This window comes from Talpa europaea (assembly GCF_964194135.1).
Source record: "Talpa europaea genome assembly, chromosome: 4".
Taxonomy (NCBI): Eukaryota; Metazoa; Chordata; class Mammalia; order Eulipotyphla; family Talpidae; genus Talpa; species Talpa europaea.
Genome location: NC_140070.1, coordinates 30,482,701 through 30,498,394, shown reverse-complemented (window position 1 = coordinate 30,498,394; position 15,694 = coordinate 30,482,701). Strand labels below are relative to the sequence as shown.

The window sequence follows — 15,694 nt, the reverse complement described above, 5'->3', positions numbered from 1 at the left end:
TCTGGCTCTGGTGAATTCTCTCACCCTCCCGCTCTTCTGACTGTACCCAGTGCTTGTATAAATAAATAAATAAATCTTTAAAAAAAATTTAAAAAAAAATCTTTAAAAAAAAAAAAAGTGAAAAATGGGAAGGAATAGGAAGAAGAGTTATAGTCAACAGCTGGTAGTGCAGTCTCCAAAGGGAGAGCTTCTAGTGTTTCCATCTCCTTTGCCTCTGGGCTTTATTTTGGCCCTCTAAAGTCTGCTCCCCTCCCCCCCCTTTTTTTTTTGCAGTGAATCAGCACCTACAACTCCTTTTGTAATACTTTGCATTGTTTTGCACAGTCATTGTAACCATTGCTCTTTCTCATCAGAAATAGAATAACTAGTTGACATTTATTCAATACTCATATGTATATAGATGAGTAATTACCCCTCAAAGCCCTCTATTATTTATAGCTGTTTACAATTTACTATTGTGTTTGATAAGTTTTATAAGTATATTATTTTGTCCCTACCTTGTTATCATACTAGTTTACAGCATTATACTAACACCAGGAAACCTGTATTTTAATTCCATTGAGTCTTTTTAACTATATGACTTTAAACATAGTTTGCTTGCTACCTATATATCATGTTAGAAGGAAAGATTTGTAATAAACCTCCATAGTCCTTTCCAATTAGTTTTCCCCAATATATTAGTCTCTTTTTAAATAATAATACCTATTGACCCTCAAACAATAAAGGGTTAAAAGAAGAGGCATAACAGAATCACTCAGGGGGTTTTTACAAAGTATTTGTGGTCTTGTTCGCTTACCTCTCAGAGTATATCATGATTTCAAGCTCACTTTCTCGCTTATACCTCTCAAAACTATACATTATTAGACTTTGATTAAAATGTCAACTAAATACACTCCTGGAGGAGGAGAAGGAAGGAAGGAAGCAGTGATTTGCCTTTATAGAGCTCCTATTTTGGAGCAGGTCCTATGCTGGATACACTTTATATTTTATCTTAGGTAATTCTCTAAACAACCCAGTGACGGAGCATTATAACCCTCTTATTTTGTTAGGTGAACTTTTTTCATATCTATACACATATATTTGTATAGCTTCATACTTTTCTGTGTTTGTGTGTGTTTGCATTCACACTGCACACATTTGCAAGGAGTTCACATTTTTAACTGTTACATTACTATGTTTGCTTCTCTGTTGCTTCTCTGTTGCCCATTACTGGACATTTGAATTGTTTTCAGTTCCTTCCAAGGAACATCTTGTTATAGACTGATTATATTTTATGACATTTAACCACCTAGTAGACTTACAATATCTGTTGACTAGTTAATTTCAAAAGTCACTGAGATGTATAGTTGAAAGTTTTGTGTCTATTTCCATATTGCTTTCTGAAATGTTGAATAAAATTACAGTGTCAGTAGTAATGTATATACCTCTGTCTTCATATTGAATACGGTGTTTATATAATTCTTCATGGTTGAAAAAGCATTTATCTTTTCTGTTCCTTGATATGAATCACATCAGTTGTTATCGATTAGGTTGTGATTCTAACTAAATTACAGAATATTGATAAGAATTTCTTATAACTCGTTGAGTAAAATATTTCACATTGAATTATCTGATTATTTGGATTCTAAGTATTCATTGCCCTGTTTTGTCCTTTTTTGGGGGCAGTTTGGCTTTTACTGCTACCATTTCACTAAAGTATTTCTTACTTGAACAACTGGTCATCTCTTAACTGGCCTTTCCAGTGAGAGCATTGGAGACTTTTTACATCTTTCTGTTCCATTTATTGTTGATCATTTTACCCTCCCTAAAACTTTTTATTTCATTTCAGCAAAACCCCTCTCTTATATTTCTCCTACTTCTCTGATTGTTCTCCAGGGTGAGATTCCTCTGTCTACCCTTAGGTTGGTGATCTGCCGTGGACCATCTTTGTTCCTCTTCCACCCTTCACATTCTTTCTAGTCAATATTATTTATGCTCATGACTTCAGTTAACTCCTGATGGTTCCCAAATCTGTTCGTTCAACTCAGACCTCTCTGTGCTTCAGATGTAGCTAGTTGGCTTTTTGACAGATTTCTCCAAGTACTTAGTTTTCAACAAATACAAAATCAGATCCTTTATATTCCTTTCTTCTTCCTCTTATATCCCCTTCCTCAGTGAATGGTTCTTGGTAGCTCAAACTGAAATCCTGTGGGTTTTTTTATTCTTTTGCCTTTTCAATATATTTTATTTCTTTTTAATAACATCTTCTATTCTCAACCCAGATCATGTTTCTCTCTTTTTGCAAATGTTCATCATCACCCAAGACCTATGAAACCAAACTGGTTTGCTGCATTTTAACGACCTAGAGAATTAAGAAAATCAAGCTTCAGAATCAGCATTATTCAAGACTGGCTAGTTTATTCCATTTCAGCTAATTTTAGGCCAGATTATAATAGGATAAATAACAGATACCTTTGCATTTACACAGGCCATTCTTTCTCTCCTCACTTATTCTTTTTTTTTTTTTTAAGATTTATTTATTCATTTACACAAGAACCAGGGTACAGACCAGATGTGTGGGAGGGTGAGAGGATTCACCAGAGACAGAGCAGGGAGCACAACAGGCAGACTGACAAAATACACTGCTGAGGGGAGCAGTGGGCGGGACAGGAGAGGTCTGCCATGCGGGACCCTTGCTGGCTGGCCAGGATCGAACCCACGCTGCCTAGGCTGCGGGCAGCTTCACAGCGTGGCGCTCAACCGCCTGCGCCACTGGTGGAGGCCTTCTCACTTATTCTTACCTATGATTCCCAAACTCACTATACCCTCTCATTTTTCTGTGCTCATGACTTTGGGCATAATTAATTCTCTGTGTCAAATCTCTTTACTGACCTTAACCACATAAGTGTTTTCTTTATTGTTCTAGTCTCAAATGAAATCCTATCCTAACTCCTCCACACAATTAGGTACAGTTCTGCTTTCTCTGAGTAGTCTACATTTCTCTTGTATGCTCTATGCACTGTGTTGAAGTATTTACCTCATATTTTATTTGCTTACATTTTCCCTCCCCACTAAATTCCTTGATTGCAGGCATCTTTTAACACTGGTATTGATCTTATTAGTGCCTGACACACATTTTGAATTAAATATATATATTTACATTCATAGTTTACATTTCAGATAGACATGCATAAATATTCCAATTAAAGAAAATATGTCCACCAAAACACTGCATTGCAAATCATCATAGAAATTTCAAACAGCACAAAAAATAACCAGTAAAATATGCTACTGCTACTAAAACATGAGGTTTTGTTTAGCTATTTATACTGTCTCTCTAATCAATAGGACAACCTAAGGAAAAAGACAGAAGTTAAGTCAGAACTTGGAAAATAAATATACATTTGATTTCTAGGTTGGTGAATCAGAGACTTTTAGAAGTACAATCACAAGTTGAAGAACTGCAAAAGTCTTTACAGGATCAAGGCTCAAAAGCAGAAGATGTAAGTTTTAATACGTCCCAACCACCATCCAACAGTTTTACAATGTCAAGAAAACCTTTAACTTTTGTTTTTTACATGATGATCTCTATGAAAATAGTATATAATTATATTGGTTATAGAAAAGAAACTGTTTTCCTTTTACTAACATTCCTTATTAAAAGTGCCAATCTTTTTAAGATTCACTCTGCCAAGAATTAAAAGTTCATATGTAGCTATCAGGTAATGAATTAATTGAGGCTTTATATTTTAAAATCTTCAATTTAATAGTATTCAAAGTATAGGGTTTTCCCCTCTGATCAAAAAAAAATTGGATTTACATTTGTAGGACCGCCTGCTCTCTGTGTAAATAGAGCATATTCTGTACATGCACTTGATAGTATACGGTAGAGCTATGACTATACAGTGCTCAAAAATAGTGTAAAGAGGGGGGAAAGCCTAAATTTTAGTAACTACACATTGCTTCATCCACTTGAGTTATTTCTGTTTTTCCTATTGCCATTTGATACAAATCCTTTGAGTGTAAACCTGTTTGGTTTGGTTGTTCCCATTGAGGGAGTTGTTTGTTCCCATTGATAGAGTTGTTTGTTTCCATTGATAGAATAATTTTGGAAATCAACTTTAAAACATCACAATACATGCAATGTCATCCAGCCTTATTAACATAAATGGGAATAAAAGCAAAAGCAATCAATAAAGGGTATTCAAACCAGAATATTACTTAAAATCTGAGCATATTACATAAAACAACACATCAATGACCTAATTTTATGAGTTTCTTAAATGTATATTGAGCTTATATTGATCAGGAGCATGTTCTTTGTAAGACTGGTGGTTTTACAGTCCTTTAAATTAATGTTTTGGTAGTCCATCTTAGATTCCCAATTCCTAAATCGGTCACCAACATTTAAACTACTTTATTCCCTTATGACAATGCAACTAGTTTGAAATGTCATAGTTATTGTTTTAAACATGCTTTTATCTTGAATTCAAAAATACAAAAAGAAAAAAGAAAACCCTCATTAGTTTGTTAAGGTATTAGTAAGCTTGACTGAAGTTGTCTAAGACCAAAAGGGGTAATAGTCCTTAGTTTAGTGAAATCACTACATCCCTTACTCTGCAGCTCATGTAAGCTTCATTTTGGTTTATAAAAGTTGGAAGGAAATCTTTTTTGCTTTGTTATGGTAGAGAGGAGGGGAGGGTGAGTGGTACATAGAAAATAAAACTGATACAATACAGTACCAGCTCACACTTAGTGTTATGGCAATAACCACTGTACTTAATTCTCATACTAGTATTTAAAAATATGTAAAGGGATTTATCCTATGAAAAATAAAATTTATTCTGTAAAAAATAATCTGATTTAAATATTATTGTTAATTCTAATTAAATATGCCGTGTGCCATTACATGCTTTAGAAATGAGGTGCCAAATTTATACAGGACTATTTGCATAATTTAGTCAATTTATTTGACTGTGCAAATAGTAATGATATGTCTTACACTAAAATCTTGGAAATTATCTCAGAGTTCCTTTCTACATATAGAAATATTCAGATAGATACTTCCCTATTCTAAAGATATGCCTCAGACATAGCTAGTGTGGTAACAAAGATGGAGTTCTTTCTCCAAGCACATTTTTGATGTTCTTGTCTTTTCTCTTTCACTAACCTACAGTGTTGCACCTCAGGAATATGTAATATGTAGAACAACCTGCCAAATGGAACTGGTCCCCTCTGCAGAACAACATAATTTCTGCCTATTTCTGTTAACAATCCACAGTCCTTTCATGTGATCTTAGTCAGAGTAGGATGGTTTGCACATTTTTTTTTATTATTTTTATGTCATTTATTTTTAGCATGGAAGCAGAAAAGCATTGTTATATCCAGTGATATGGATAATTTGGGCTAGCCACAGTATATTAAACTCCAGAGAACGAGACAGAATGAGGAGACCATACATAGAAGAAAGAAAAATGTACATTTTTGAAAAAAAAAATTGCATATCTTTTACTTCTATTCATGAATTACTAAATCGTTCCTTCTATTGGCTGCTGTGTTTGCTTCATACTAATATGTCCTCTCTGTCTCTTGGCATGGGTTCTGCTCAAGGCTATTGTAAGTATGGCTTCCTATTCATTTCTTTATAGTGAGCAGTTTTTTTTTAATTTGCACATTGCTGCCATCATCTTTTTTAATTATAAGAATTTTATGCAACATGAACATACCAATCTACTTGGATTATAGGTTTATGTCCATTATAACTAATATACTTAAAGGATATAAAAAAACAAATACAGCTAAAAAGAATTATGCTCTTTTTTTTCCTCCATCTCATTCCTGCTCTGTCCCATTATTACAATTAGTTCATTTTTGACAAAATAATTTAAAACTTGCTTCCTGTCACACTTGAGCCTCCTCCTGCCACAAACTTTGCTGGTGACAGTCTTCAGTGGGAGAGCATTGTAGCACAGGAAGCGTGGAAGTGGAGATCATGCACAGAATTTGAACGCTGGCAGACCTATGGTTTAATTTTGGATCTGCTGCTGAATGTCCCCTCAACCCCACCTCCTTCAGCCATCAGATGGGCTAATGCTACTCAGTATTGAGCAGTTGGCATGAGACAATGTCTATGACGTTCTGTAGTGTGGTGGCTGGTATATTAAGTAATTATTGTATTTTGAATTATTTCGAAGTTAAAATTAATTTTGCTAGTGCCTAACATAAGTATAAAGTCAAAGTTCAGATATTTAAAAAGTATTCATATTATCCTTTTACTAGAAAATTAAAGGGATCGTTTTTTGTTTTTTGAGGAAAGCACTGATAGAGGACATTGTGGTCCACTGATATGTAGTTGTCATGCTGAACAAAGAAATATTGAAATACTGCTGAGCTATGTTAGAATGAACTTGAATAAACAATAATGTGATCATCAATAAGATGACTGAAAATCAAAGAATTAGTATGAGGACATTTTTCACATCAATGATATTGAGCTGTAAGACTTTTAATTCAGTGTCATTCAATTAATTAATCATTTACTTCAAAATGAAATGTTTCATAAAATTCATTAATGATATGTACCCTATAAGTTTTATGAAACCTAGTTGTCTTGTATAGAATATCATTATTATTTATGTTTATTTTAGAGCAAATCTGATCTTTTCAGGAGACTTTTTTTTCAATACTCAGAGCTGCATTCTTCAGCATATTAAATTCTTTATACATAACATTTGTCATATTCTCATATCATCAAATAAATTATTTACAAGCTGTGCATACTCAAAAATCTCTAAGTTAAGCATATATTGAAAATGAGTCCCGATTTCATTATGATACAAGGAAAACAATATAGTAGATAAAAATTGTCTTAGGAAAGTCTGTTTTTATTAGCATTCTACCTACCTCTTGAGTCCAGGTCTATACATAAATGACTTTAATTCATTTCCTTGACTATATATAGAAAATTCAAATATGCAGCTTTTGGGTATTTTTTACTGATTAGATACTCTTCCTTATGAAAGAAATGAACTCAGATACATTGTGTGTTTGAGCTTTTGTACTAGAGAACTTATTGAGGATGCTCTCCCCATTAGTTATTACTATTAATTTTTAATAACTAAAATATTATGTAATAATCTATTTTTTATTTTCCATTTTCAGTCTGTTCTTCTAAAAAAGAAGCTGGAAGAACATCTGTAAGTATAAAAATTAATTTCATTCTTATATTACCTGGTGAAACAAGTGTTTTATGTTAAGTGGCTACAGAGTTTCTAGGCAATGGCATGGGTAATCCTAAAGAAATCAAACTTAAGATATTTTAGGGGGCCTCCCCGGTGGCGCAGCGGTTGAGCACTGGGTTGCGAGGCTGCCGGCGACAGCTGCGGCGCCGGTTCGATCCCCGGCTGCTCCCTGGCCACCAGAGGAGGGTCCCGCATGGCGCGCAGACCTCTCCTGCCGCCCGCTGCTCCCCTCAGCAGTGTACTTCGGTCCTTCTGCCTGTTCTGCTCCCTGCTCTGGCTCTGGTGAATTCTCTCACCCTCCCGCGCTTCTGACTGTACCCAGTGCATGTATAAACAAAAAACAAAATAAATAAATAAACATGCCTCTATTAAAAAAAAAAAAAAAACTTTAAAAAAAAAAAAAAGATATTTTAGGGTCTCCCCTGGTGGCACAGGCCGTTGAGCGCCGCACTGTGAAGCTGTCTGCAGCCTCTGCAGCACCTGTTCCATCCTGGCCGGCCAGTGAGGGTCCCACATGGCGAAGCAGACCTCGCCTGTCTCGCCCACTGCTCCCCTCAGCAGTGTATTTCATCAGTCTGCCTGTTCTGTTCCCTGCTCTGACTCTGGTGAATCCTCTCACCCTCCCACGCATCTGGCTGGTACCCCAGTTCTTGTATAAATAAATAAATAAATCTTTTTTTTTTTTTAAATCAAACAAGATATTTTAATAGTGTCTAAAAAGTCATCTCCACTCAAGGCCCTCAAAGCAAAACAATTACTTATTTAGAACTATTTTCACAAATGGGATTCCAGGGTTTTGTATCTTCACGATGGGAGTTTGAGACACAAGATCAGGCATCAGGGACTTTTTTCTGTAAAATGCCCGACAGAATTAGGCTTTTAAGCCAGGGTCTGTGTCACACCAGTCAGCTCTGTGATTGTCACTTGGAAGCAGTTATCAGTTATACATAGACTGATGTGACTGTGTTCTAATAAAACTAAATACAAAAACAAGCATCATGGTGAATTTGACCCATAGATTGTAGTTTGCCAGCTCTTAAGCATGACCAGCTGAATCTTCCTTTTTAAATAAAATTTTTAAAAAGTGTTACACAGCTTGTCAGTAGCAGATTTTTGAACACTTCTTTGAATTGCAAACATCTGAACATGACTTTAATCTAGAAGATGAAACTTCTAAATATTACATATTTTCTCATGAAAAAAAAAATCTTCATTCATCTTTATGTTTAGCTGAGTTGACTATATGAGGAATGTTTTGGATTTTTTTTTTTGCAACCAGTAACAACTTTAATCTCTCCTAACACTTTCTAGCAAACTGTTGGACATATTCAATGCATATGAAATATAGGGTGACCATGAATTGCTAGCCTGTTAAAATATTATAGTGTTACACTGTAGTGAACCAGACATCCTTAGTATTACAGAGATCATTTTGTCTTGTTTTTCTGTGATTGGAAAGAAATTCTGTTGTCTGACAGTTTGCCCCACTCTATCCATTTTTTTAATGTGGAAAAAGTGAGATAACACCTACTAACTGACCCTTGCTGACAAGTCTAACAGTGAGCAGAGTTTTAATGTATTAGAAGAACAGAAAATGTTTCCTACAGCCATTGTGCATTTACCTCAAACTGGAATTCAGTCCTGAATTTGGTCTCTGTAGGATACTGTATTTCACAAAACTGACTATTACTATGTGTTCAATCTTTTACATGGTAAAAAAAAAAAAATCTTAACTAAAATTAATTTATTCATGAAAATGAAGCCTGTATTCACTTGCTGTCATTGCCACAACATATTACAACAGCAGGGTAGCTAAAGACAGAAATTTATTCTCCAATAGTTCTTAAGACTGTAAAACTGGTTCTTCCCAAAGATTCTCAGGGATAATCTATTCCCTATATCTCTTCTAACTTGGGCTGCGAGCAACCCTTAATGCTCCTTGGCTCGTAGCTACTTTGTTCCACACTATTCAAATGACCTTCTTCTTTCATTATGGCTTCCTTACAAAGATACCAGTTACTGGATTTAAGGCCCACTCTAATTAGATCTACAAACACTATATTTCTAAATAATGTCTCATTCACAGTTACTGGGACTTAGTACTGCAACATATCTTTTTTGGGAGTCACAATTCTCAACCCACAATTGGGCCCATAGACATCTCAAAAGATGATTATTCACATCTAAGTTTACAACTAAAGTGAACACCATCTTACATCAAATAGGTAAAATTTCAGAAACTGTCATACTAAGTATTGCCAAACATGTTGAATAGTGATGTTTTTAATCCATTGCAGTTGTAAGAGCTTACTTAGTAAATTTGAGTGTGTCCATACTCTGTGACCCACTGGTACCACTCTCCTATAATTACGCTAGGTTCCTAGAGGTGCTGTTGTCCACATAATATGAGAAGACTTACGTGTTTGTAATCACAGAAAGATAGAAATAGTACAAATACCACCAGCTATAAAATGATAATGTGTGGTATAGTCTAACAATAGAACACTATATAGTGGTAAAAATGTATAAACGAGGGCTAACCTATCAACATATGTGATGCTAACGAACATAATGTTAAGTAAAAAATTGAAGTCATGGAACAATGTGTTTAATATAATTAATGTATTGAATAAAAATTGAGCACAATTAAGCAATATTATTCTTTAGGATGCATACAAAGACCCATTACAAAAATCACAAGAATGAGTAAGATTCTGGGTCTTCATTACCTCCGGGAAAGGGGATAGAAACACATAGCACTTTCTAGGATAGTTAATTTCATGACATATTTTCTCAATGGGCTTAGATTTTCTTATTCTTTAAACTGTGTAAATTTATTTTGTGTGTATGCATACCTTCAGAAATGAATTTGTTGAAAAGGAAAAAGATACATTAAAATATTATGCATAAAAAGACCAGAAATAAGACATTAAAAGGATCTACTTTCTCTTTAGTCATTTTTTTGTCTTTTCCAATTTTTTCCAGCCTTATTTCCCCCGCATATTACAGAATGCCATACTAAATAAATATATTAGGAGAAATACACGAATTATGTAAATAGCGAGGAAAAATTATGTTCAGTTAATGCATTTTTATACATTGTATTGGAATGTAATTTATATACAGTGAAGTGCCCAAAATCTAAGTTCCTAAGCCTACAACTTGATGAATGTTTTCCTGCATACATAAGTAACTCAGAATAGTTCTAGCAATCCACCAAAATTCCTCAGTCCTCCTTCTGTTGATTGATTGCATCCCCAAAGCTGACCTCTGTCACCTTTCATTAGGTTTGATACTTCTCGACTTCAAATAGAATCAGGCAGTATTATCCTTCATCCTTCAGTGTCTGAATTCCCTTTATTGAACATATTTCTGTAAAATCTAGCCATGTGGTTGTATGTATCGATTTAATCTTTATTTTCGGTGTCTAGTGTTCTTTCTTATTTTTGGAATTTTTTTTTGTTAAAGATTTATTTTTTATTTATTCATGAATGTAAGAGCTGGGGTGTAGGCCAGAGGTACAGGGGTGGGGAGGGATGAGAGGATTTACCAGAGACAGAGTGGGAACCGAGTAGATCTACTGAAATACACTGCTGAGGGGAGAAGCTGGTGAGACAGGAGAGATCTGCTGCTCCATGTGGGTTAGCTCCATGGCTGGGGACGAAACTCTTGGATGCAGTGGCTGCTGATAGCTTCATAGTACTGAGGCTTAACAACCCTTGCGCCACCAGGGAGGCCCTTTTTAGAACTTTTACTTTCTTTGCAATAAGATTTTGCATTATGCATTATAAACCCTCTGCACAGTTTTTAATTTTTATAATATCCCATTCCTAGACAGAAAATAAAAATCATTAAGCTTGTTTATCCTCTTGTGCATGTTTATGTAAAAGAAATGACTGCTGATATTTCAGGCTGAGGTTTTATCTCTGATTTTTAATTATTTTAGAAAAATATTAAATTTATGTTGGGATTAGTCTTTTTATCTTTGTTTCATAGCATTTGTATTTTATGCAATTCTAAGAATAAACAACTTAGCTCTTTCATTTGAAGTGGAAAAAATGCAAAACTGTAGTCAGTGACACAGTGTTACATATTTTCTCACAGGGAGAAGCTGCATGAAGCCAATAATGAATTGCAGAAGAAGAGAGCTATTATCGAAGACCTCGAACCAAGATTTAACAACAGCTGTGAGTTATCCTAATTAGCATAGTTCTAAATTGGTTATCACAGTGATAATGAATTTAAATAAAATTGGTTTTTTTAGAAGTAGGCCCTGTTACATATTCTAGCAATGAAAGAATTTGCCTTATTTACAGGAAATGTATATAATCATTTTTACAGTATTTGTAAAATTTCTGGTTATAGTTGTTTTTCTCTCAACTGTGAATGTGAATGAATACTTTATGAAATTGTTTTCATAAAGTAGTTCCATATAAAGTTAGCTAAATTCTTCTAATAATATTTATACATATAAGTAACTTGAATTCATTTTTTTTGGTGTTGAGTTGGGAGCAAGACATAGACTTATACCTTTTTTGTAGTGTTTTATAGTAAAATATACTTAACATAAAAATGACCACTTTCATTTCTAAGTACACAGTGCAGCGGCATTAAGTACATCCACATTGTTGTGCAACCACCGTCCATCTCCAGAACTTTTTCATCATCCCAAACTGAAACTCAGCACCAATAAACAGTAACTCCTCACTCTCGCTTCCCTCCCCATCGTATCACAGCCACTGCCTTACTTTCTCTGTGACTTTGACTATTCTCAGTAATTCATATAAGTGGAATCATATGATATTCATCCTTTTATGTCTGTCTTCTTTCATTCAGCGTGATGTTTTTCATTTTCATTTAGTGTAATACCTCTACCTTGTATCATGTATCAGAAAAAGCTGAACATTGGCTTATATGCATATCCCATGGCTTCTTCATCCATGGATACTTTTTATTTTGTACATTTCCATACTCAAGTTTTTGTTTATAAGGAAAACTTTATTTACGTATTTATTATTTTGTCAGTTAAAAGGTTTTTAAAGTTGCTATAATCTTTAAAAATATATTTTTTTTTTACTGTCTCATCTGTAGCCTTAAAAATCGAAGAATTGCAAGAAGCTTTACGGAAGAAAGAAGAGGAAATGAAACAAATGGAAGAGCGATATAAAAAATACTTAGAGAAAGCCAAAAGCGTAAGTATGAATTTGTGGGCAACTCACTCCACTTTCTGATCATGTTTTACTGATGTCCCAAGATATGGTGTGTATCTAGTGACTTTTGATGCAGAGTTATCAGGAGAACAACTAGCAAGAGGAAAATTAGACCTCCCTGTTGGTTCCCAGGAAAATGAGATTATTGGAACAAGTTAAAGAATACCTTTAGGAAGTCATCAGATAAAGCCAGAATTTGGGATAAAAGTCACTGTTAATGAAAAACAAAAATTGTCAATGAAGTGTGGGGGAGCACAAGAATCTGTTCAAATTTAAGGAACCTGAAGAGACCTAAGTGCCAAATTCAGTGTATTAATCTTTGAGTTCTGGATTGGGGGCAAAAGAGGAGATTATAGAAGACATTTTGGAGATACCTCTAGAAAGGTGGATTTGGACTGAATAGTGGTAATTTATAGCATTGTCTGTTTTCTTGTAGATAATGATATTGTCACTATATGTGATTGTCCTTAGTATCAGGAGATGCATGTTGAAATACTTAAGGGTTGATATTATAAGGACTGCTGAATATTAAAATAGTCTATTGTGTGTGTACATGGGGATATCTGTGTGTAGAACTCCAATGTAGCAGTGGAGCATTTGGTGAATCGGGATTAAAGGATTCTATTATTCTTTTCTTTCAAGTTTCCTATAGATTTCATCCTTTTTTGATAGTAAAAGTACTGGTACTAAAAACCAAAATGACCCTTCCCAGAAGACCTTTAGTTGACCAGAGAGAATTGCATCACATGCCCATGCCTCCACCAAGCCATGGGGAGAGGGAGTGGCGTCACAATGAAAGACTTGTAAGCCATCTGGACCTCCAAGTACAAGTCTGATCAGAGGCACAGTGCTCACTGAACTGAATACGAGAAAAGGAAAAGGAAAGACAGTGATAGATTTATTAATATTAAGCCAGAATTACTTCTATAATTGATTCTTTCACATTTTATATAATTAAAATTTGCAACAATTGAATGTTATTTCATATATTCAAATTTTAAATTATCCTTTTTAAGAACTGTTTCCATAAATTGTATGTTCTTTTAAGTTTGAGGCTTTTAATTTTTTTCTATTATTACTTTTCACAGGTTATCCGTACTTTAGACCCTAAACAGAATCAAGGAGCAGCACCAGAAATACAGGCTCTTAAAAATCAACTCCAGGAACGAGATCGACTGTTCCATTCATTAGAGGTGGCTGTCTTTACTATATGATGTTTGATTTTTGATTCTTTCCTAGGAAACTTGCTATAAAAAATTGTACCTATGAATTTAGATAGTTAATTATGGTTATTTTATAGATATTGAATTGTTTTTCACCCTTATATGTGCTTGTTTTTTAGAAAGAATATGAGAAAACGAAGAGTCAACGAGAAATGGAAGAGAAATACATTGTTAGTGCCTGGTACAATATGGTAAGAAAATAACACTTCAAAAGCTATTTCAAAGTGCAATGAATATGTATTATCATACTCCTTTTACTATAAAAGTAATTCCACCAAATGAATCTGAAAGTAATTGCTATTTTAACTCACACTAACAAAACCTTAATGCTAACTTTACAACTAAAAGCAGACCTAAGAACCACCATAAATAGGATTGTTGCATTTTGAACTCATTATTATTCCTAGAGGTTAGAAAGATAAGTGGCATTTTAATTTTTCACTGGAACCACTTTATTATAGGGAAAAGAGACTTCAATAACACCTAAACACAAACGCAGTAGCTTTTATTTTGTGGGACTATTCCAGTGCCTTTTGGGAGTAGGTAGTTATAATGAGGATGATTTAATTCTCTCTTGGGATTTGAAAAATGCTCATGGTATTAGATCCTGAACCACTAAAGATTTTGAAATGGAATTTTCCAACAACAACAAAGCCTTAAAAATATTGCAGGGAAAATGAATTAGCAACTTTCTGGGTTTCAGTAAGGTTTTCTACCTATGAAAAGCAGTGGATTTTGAAGAATGTTGTGCTTTCTTTGCTATTTTTTTTTCCCCTAGATTTTTTTTGTGTCAGAACGACACACTTTACTGTACCTAATCATTCTCAGTGTTTCTCTGGCTGGGTTCTTCGGCTGAATTATTAAATCATTACCAGAACCACTTTTTCCTGATCTACTTGTAGACTTGTCCTTGTTTTAGTGCCTCCCCCAGCCGAGGTGTCTTCCCTCCAGTTAAGGTGCTCTGGGCCCTGCAACTGAGGTTCCTCTCACCTCTAAGCTAGTAGGCCATCCTTCTCCAGTCTTCAAGAAAGACCCCTTGCCCTCAGGAAGTGTTCTTAATTTGTTTGAGAATGCAAGTCTGCCTGAGGTGAAGAAAAACATCGTAGTGGTATGTATTTCATGTAGAGTGGTGTTCCACATTAAGAAACAAGTGCTTTTTTTGTTTTCCCTTTGCAAATAAATGTCTTGAATCAACTGCTACCAATCAATTGCACTTTTTTCTTGGAAAATCACTACACTTGATTGAATGGGAAGTGTGTAATATATGCCAAAATATATTTCCAGTTACTGTAAATTCAGAAAATTTAACTAATTTTTCCAAAGGAAGATTTGGAATGGTTGGATCTAAATGTCAAGATTTTAATCTGTAATGAGCAGTATTAACATTCTAAATTGTGCCTTATGATGCGGTATAATAAATTCTGCATGATGAAACTCTCTTTTATGAGAATGTTCCACTGGTTTTTTGTTGATTACTTTTTTTTTCTGTTATAGGGAATGACTCTGCACAAAAGGGCAGCTGAAGATAGGCTTGCTAGTACAGGTTCAGGGCAGTCATTTCTGGCTAGGCAAAGACAGGCAACCAGCGCAAGAAGATCATACCCGGGCCATGTCCAACCAGCCACAGCAAGGTAGACAAGTCTTGCCATTAGAACAAATCACCCTGCATTCAAAGCATACTTCTGTTACATATAACATTTCAGGAAATTCAGCCAGCTTTTATTTTGTCTCTACTTTATGTTAATATTTAGTTGTTTCTCCTTGAGGACTTTTTCTCTCCCTTATCTATAATGTTTTCATTCTTGATCATTTATTTTGTAGTCTTTTCAGTTCCTTTTAATGTGCCAAAAATTTTTAAATGCCCAATTAAAAGTGTTGTATGATAGTGTAGTACTTTTCTTTGTATGAAAATGTCCTTTCCCCATTGGTGTAGGCTTTGTAATGAATTAGATTTTCTGCCAATAATTGGTATACAATTTATATTCTTTATTGTGCCTCTGTGTTATCATGCTTTATAAGAATGTCTTTGTTTAAAGGAAAT

At 34.5% G+C, this 15,694-nt stretch overlaps 1 protein-coding gene across 1 annotated transcript in view; it reads left to right on the top strand.

The window, feature by feature from the left end:
- Window positions 1-15,288, top strand: part of HOOK3 (hook microtubule tethering protein 3) — a gene marked incomplete at both ends in the record, with an annotated part of 81,023 nt that extends 65,735 nt beyond the window's left edge. The window contains 7 exons of the mRNA XM_084232451.1: window positions 3,395-3,482; window positions 7,141-7,175; window positions 11,325-11,407; window positions 12,312-12,412; window positions 13,519-13,623; window positions 13,773-13,844; window positions 15,148-15,288. Of these exons, the coding sequence (XP_084088577.1) occupies window positions 3,395-3,482; window positions 7,141-7,175; window positions 11,325-11,407; window positions 12,312-12,412; window positions 13,519-13,623; window positions 13,773-13,844; window positions 15,148-15,288 (625 nt within the window). The remainder of the gene's footprint in view (window positions 1-3,394; window positions 3,483-7,140; window positions 7,176-11,324; window positions 11,408-12,311; window positions 12,413-13,518; window positions 13,624-13,772; window positions 13,845-15,147) is intronic.
- Between the last annotated feature and the right edge of the window lie 406 nt (window positions 15,289-15,694).